The following is a 5789-nucleotide window of genomic DNA, read 5'->3' as shown; positions in this document are numbered from 1 at the left end:
GGACGCTGCGCGGCGCCCGAGATGCCGGACACTGACGACAGGCGATGCTGCCGCAGCGGCGGGAAGCCGCCGACACCCAGCGGCGCGGTCCCTGTCCCTGTCGCTAAGGATACGGAGGGCGACAAACCCCCGCCCCCGCCCCCTCCGCCAGGTGCTAGCGGCACCCCGGACGCGGAGGTGCGGAATAGAACCGGCGAGGCCGATGACGGCATGCTGCCACCAGCGGCGCCGGCAATTCCGCCGCCGCCGCCGGCTGCAGCCAGGTCGCTGCCGTACAGCATGCCATTGCCAGCGGGTAGCGCGTCAGAAAGCCGGCGCACCGGCGCCTCATTGAAGACATAAGGCTGCTGCTGCGAATACAACAGGTGCGGCTGTTGCATGGCGGCTGTTGCGGTAATGGACATTACCCCGTGCGGCCCGCAGCCGCCGCCGCCGCCGCCGGGCGGACTCAGCAGGGCGGACGAGGAGGGGAGGAACTGTTCTTGGTGCGGCTGGGGCAGCTGCTGTGAGATTGACGGCATCATCGGCCGGCCCGTGCCCGCGGCCGCGGCCGCCGTTGCACCACCACCACCACCACCACCGACGCCACCGGACCCCAGCACGGGGTCGCTTCCAGCCAACAGGAGATCCAGTAGCGGATCCAAACTGTTGTCAGTTGTTGGATCCAGTAACAAATCCCGATCTGGGCCCTGGATCCCAAGCAGCGCCAATTCTTCTTCCGACAGTTGGTCAGGTGCCTGCAACCCAGCGGCACGTCCGCCGCCACCGCCACCGCCACCGCTGCCGCCGCCAGTGACACCCGTCATCATCGCCTCCAGCCCCAATAGTAGACCACCTGCCGCCGCCGCAGCCGCCGAAGCAGCGCCCGTGTCGTTTAGGATCGCATTGACACCGGCAGACACGACGGAGGCGCTGCCGCCGCCAATGCCGACGGCAACACCGCCAGCGCCGTCACCGAGGCCGCCGTACATGGCTTCAACCAAGCCGGCGCTGGCGCCGTATCCGACGGCTGGGCCGGGGGCGGCGGCGCGGATGCCGCCGGGATGCTTCGAAACCAGTCCCTGGATGCGTACGTCCCCTCCGAGGCTGGACTGTAGGTGGAGGGGGTCCGGGGGCAGGTGGACTCCCGCCGGGCCCCTGCTGCCCCACATGCCCTCCAGAGGCCCTTCTCGGGAGGCGGGAGCGAAGGCCGCCGCGGCGCCATCGGCGGCGGCGCCGCCGCCATGGCCCACCGGCGACGCCAGGTTGCGCCGCAGCAGTGGCGAGCCCGGGCCGCCAGCCAGAAGGCCGGCGGCGGCGGCGGCGACTGCGGCGGCGGCGCCAGTGCTGAACGGCCCCGACGGCCCGCCGCCGCCCTGCAGCGTCCGCGGCGTCGCGTTGCCGCTGCCGCTCTGACGCCGCGCCGCGGACCCCCCCTGCTTGACAATCTTACCATCTGAAATGACGGAAAGCAGCGCACTGCGTTCTAAAGAGGACGAACGCCGGCCCAGGCCGCTAGCGCCAGTGCCGCCAGCAACCCCGCCACCAGCGGCACCGCCGGACCCTCCAAGCTGCGCCGCGAGGCGGCGCTGTACGGCCCTGCGCGGGCTGCTCCCGAAGCCCGCGCCGGCGGCCGCAACAACGACGCCGTCGTCTTCAGCGGCGGCGGCGGAATCCCAGACAGGAGAGTCAGCGGCGGCGGCGACAATGCCGCCACCGCTGCCGTTCTCCTGTCCTGACGCTGTTGGCGACGTCACGCTGCCGCGTCCCAACGTCAGCGGCGGCGGCGCCCCTATCCTCCGGGGGGGGAGGCGCCCGCTGCCGCTGCCGCCGCCACCGTCGTCGCCGTCAGCGCTGCCGCTGGCGGGCTCCCAGCGCGGCCCTGCCGCCCCCCCCCCGGCTGCTGAGTCTGCTCCTGCCCGCCAGGAGCACCCGCCACCAGTACCGGTACCGGTATCTGTGTCGCCCGCTGACCCGGCCCGCTTTCCGGTCTTAGCGGCGCACTTGAGCTTTCGGTTGTAATTCAGTTTGTAGTTGGACCTGACGGCGGTTACCGAAAACGAGAAAGGACAACAGAATGTGGTTGGGACATCAAAACTCAGAAGTATGTTAGTAAAGCACTAAAACGACCCTGGGAATGGAGTAATGATGTAAACGTGTATCTCCGGCGAGTTGGAGAACGGATACGGCCAGGACGGGTCTCTCAAGACATCACAAGGAGTGGGCGGGCGGGAGGGGATTCCGCCGCCGAGTGGCGACGATGATGATGGTGAGATGATGGTGGCAACGACGGATGACGAGATCGACAGCAGCATTGCACCAACAAACCCTAAATATAAACACACACACACGCACACGCACGCACAGCATCTTTAAATCATTATCTTGCCGAAGTTTAGACAATCTAGGTTCGTACGGCACAGTACGACACGGTTTTGTGGCAGGCCAGTTAGGCTAGGATGGAAGCCGTTCACACCTCCGATGGCCTCCCCCGCTTTCCGCTCCCCTTCCCCGCTACCCTCCCCCGCCGCTCACTTGCGCAGCTGCTCCAGCTCCTTATCCAGCGGGTGGTTCGGATCCTGCATCACCTTGCAGTACTCGGCATCAATCTTGGACATGATGGACTGCATGGACATACAGACATACCGTGGCGACATGGACGAGCACGAGGAGGGGGAGGAGGATCACTAAGACGGCGCCAGGGACCCGCGGGGACGGCAACCAGGAGGCGGGGAGGAGTCCTCCCCCCCAACCCTCCTCCCTACCCTTCTCCTTACCCTTCCCCCTTCCCCCTCCCCTCCCTCTCCCCTTTCCTCCCCCCTTCCCTCTCTCCCTACCCTTCCCCTTCCCTCCCTCTCATCCCTACTTACCCTCCTCCCTCCCTATCCCCCTCCCCCCTCCCCTCCCCTCCCTCCCCTCCCTCCCAACAGACAGATAGACTGACAGACAAACAGACAGAGCTGCCTGCCTGCCCGCCTGACGCACCTCCCGCTGCGCCGCTGACAGCCGGGGGTCGTTGGGCAGCGCATCCCGCAGGAACAGCAGCGAGGCCAATTTACGTTGCGGCCAGCGGGCAATCTTCATTTTGTGGCACCGCCGCTTGAGCTTCGAATGCGCCACGCCCAGAGCAGCCGCGGCGTCCACGCAGGGCAGGTGGAAGACCTACCAACACGTGCGCGAGTGAAGGCACGGCGTGTGTATTGACACGAGCGTTGGGGCATTTTGGGGGGGGGTTCGGGGGCGTGATAATTGATGAGGAGGGGTGTGTGGAAAAAAATGGTGTGGGTATGGGGGAAAAGGAGGGACTTGAAAGGAGGGGGGTTGAAGCGATGTGAGAAGGTGCACCGGGGAACCCGACAAGATCTGGACGCGAGCGAGGAGGGAGAAGTCACGGGCGGTTGTCTGTGTGCAGTGTGTTGGAAAGAATTCGCGCTGAGGAGATGTGCGGCAGCCAGAACCTCAGCGGTGAGGTGGTTTGAGTTGGGATGGAGTTGGGGGGGAGGGCGAAAGGTTAGGGTGTGGGGGTTTTGGGGGCTGGGCTCCGGGACTCACCTTGCGGAGTGAGTCCATGGACAGGTCGGGTGCTGTGGCAGCGGCTTCCTCGCCACTTTCGGATCCGCCACCGCCATCGTCGAAGCTGTATGATTCGTCGTCCCCGCCCTTCTTACGCCCCGCCGCTCGCTTATCAGCGTCAGATGACTTTTTGTTCTTCACCATGGTAATCCAAGCCTTCACGCTGTTCAAAGAGGCCGCCAAGAGCTGTGGAAAAGACTGGCAACCACCGCTGTCCAACTCGTGGACGAAATATCACAGTTGTACGAAGCTTAAGGCTGAATCCTCTGTACGTTCTGGACTCTGGTAAGCAACAGTAAATTGTGACGAGGAACCGGCTTCGCAAAAGATGTTCCACCACCCGTGTAAGGCAAGATTTCCTTAATTTTCCTACACAATTTCCTTATGCAATTGCGTTGTAAAAGGACATGCGCCTTGCACGCCTGCTTTGAAAGAAAGAAGGCCCTCCGTGACGAGGACAGTCTTATCGAATGCGATCTAGGAGCCGACGTCATAAGAAATCAATACGAATGTAGACATGCATCTAATATCTTCAGGGTCAGGTCGTTCATGCGCTGGCAAAAGCTCATCCTATAAAGCTAACAGCAACTTGCTCCAAGGCATTATTCTCAAATATAATACGTTATATGCATGGCTGTGTGTCCATACGTCCTCTGTTCAGGCGTATCGTGAGCATTCTTGTTCGTACGTTGGCTTTTGCAGAAACGTTGTACAGTTACGCTCGGCATCTTTACCCAAAGCCCTGAATGCACGCCTGGAAATATTCAACGCCTAGGGACCACTGCCCGAGACGCGAAACGCATTATAACGGCGCATTAACCTCCTGATGCTCCTCGACCATTTTTACGGCAACTATACTGGGATAACCCTTTCAAAGCAGTACATGCTCGAAGAATTGCATCATCCCAGCCCAAAGAGCTCGAAAAGGGCGTGCGCCTCACTCGCTCCTGGCGTCCAGGGTTTGGCCTCCGCTACCGGTTGCTGCAACCCCACCCCAACTGCCCACGTGTCCGACCTACGTGCCTTTTTCCTGCATACTGTACTCTTTTTCGGCGACAACTAGGAACAGACGAGCGCACGCCCGTTAGAAGGTTATAAAGGTTTCCAGGGAATTCCTTCCTTTCCCGCCATCCTCCTGTAGCCTAGCGCAGAAAGGGTTATCTCCACCAAGAAAAGGATGCAAGAGCATTGTTTTATGTATAACGACACGTATACGCATCCGCTATAGCAAACAGCGTCGCTACCGCGCTTGTGATTTATGATATGGACACGACACCTAATTCGTTTTGCATTTTTTTTGCCGAGCTCATGGCGCGGCTGGCCTGACGCAAGTTGCCTCACACCACCGCCCAACAGCCGTCCCGAAAGGGCGCGACTTCCCCAACAGCCAATCCCAGGAAGCGGCACCTTTTCCACAACCTTTCCCCAAGAAACTCAGATCAGCGATGCCAAACGACTCCTTTCCCCTTTCCTCCCAAGTTACTTTATCCGTTGTACCTCCCCCTCTCCATTGTTTAGAAGAGTAGGGCCGTGTCCCGGGCCGTCTTGCTTCCTTCCCCCTCCGGGTGCTGCTGCTCTCACATTTCGCATTCAGCAGATCACATTCCGAAAAAGTTTGTGACCGCTCTCCAGTGCTATTATTTCCCCTCGTCCACCTTTTTCTTACAACGTCTCAAATTTTCATCAGAGGGCTAGATGAATCGCCGAATGTGCCTGCCGACTTCCTCCGGTCGTTCCACGAGGAGGGGACACACGGCGCAAAAAACACACGCACGTACATGCATACCCCCCCTTACCCCCCTTTGTCCATTGTCATTGCTAGCGACCCTCTACACCCCTCCCCCACGATCTTGTCCTTCAAACCCCGCCAAGCCGACCTGCCGCACCCACCCCCAGCTCCCCCCTGCCGCCGCCGCCGCCACCCGCGCTCCCCTCTCCCCTCCCCTCCTCTCTACGTATCCGGCCACATCGCCCCCACCCTGACCAGCATGCCCCCCAGCGCCGCCAACTCCCCCGCTAACTTGCGCCGTTCAAAGTAGACCCCGCAATCCAACGAATCGCACACCACACCGCCCCGACCAGAGTTGAAGCAGTGCACCTCGCATGCAGCCGCGGAAGGAGGCGACCAAGGCGCGGCGGCGGTAGCGCCGCCGCCACCACCAGCTCCTCCCGCCCTTCCCCCGCCCCCTCCCCCTCCCCCGCAGTGCAGGCATATTCGGACCATGTGTGTGTATTGT

At 61.9% G+C, this 5789-nt stretch overlaps 1 protein-coding gene across 1 annotated transcript in view; it reads right to left on the bottom strand.

Moving 5' to 3' along the window:
• Nucleotides 1-3696, bottom strand: part of VOLCADRAFT_127373 (RWP-RK domain-containing transcription factor) — a gene marked incomplete at both ends in the record, with an annotated part of 5151 nt that extends 1455 nt beyond the window's left edge. Inside the window, 4 exons of the mRNA XM_002955581.1 lie at nucleotides 5-2019; nucleotides 2515-2603; nucleotides 2965-3141; nucleotides 3532-3696. Of these exons, the coding sequence (XP_002955627.1) occupies nucleotides 5-2019; nucleotides 2515-2603; nucleotides 2965-3141; nucleotides 3532-3696 (2446 nt within the window). The remainder of the gene's footprint in view (nucleotides 1-4; nucleotides 2020-2514; nucleotides 2604-2964; nucleotides 3142-3531) is intronic.
• Between the last annotated feature and the right edge of the window lie 2093 nt (nucleotides 3697-5789).

Source organism: Volvox carteri, assembly GCF_000143455.1.
Source record: "Volvox carteri f. nagariensis unplaced genomic scaffold VOLCAscaffold_53, whole genome shotgun sequence".
Taxonomy (NCBI): domain Eukaryota; kingdom Viridiplantae; phylum Chlorophyta; class Chlorophyceae; order Chlamydomonadales; family Volvocaceae; genus Volvox; species Volvox carteri.
Note: the sequence above shows the minus strand (reverse complement) of the source record. Positions and strands in the feature narration are given on the sequence as shown.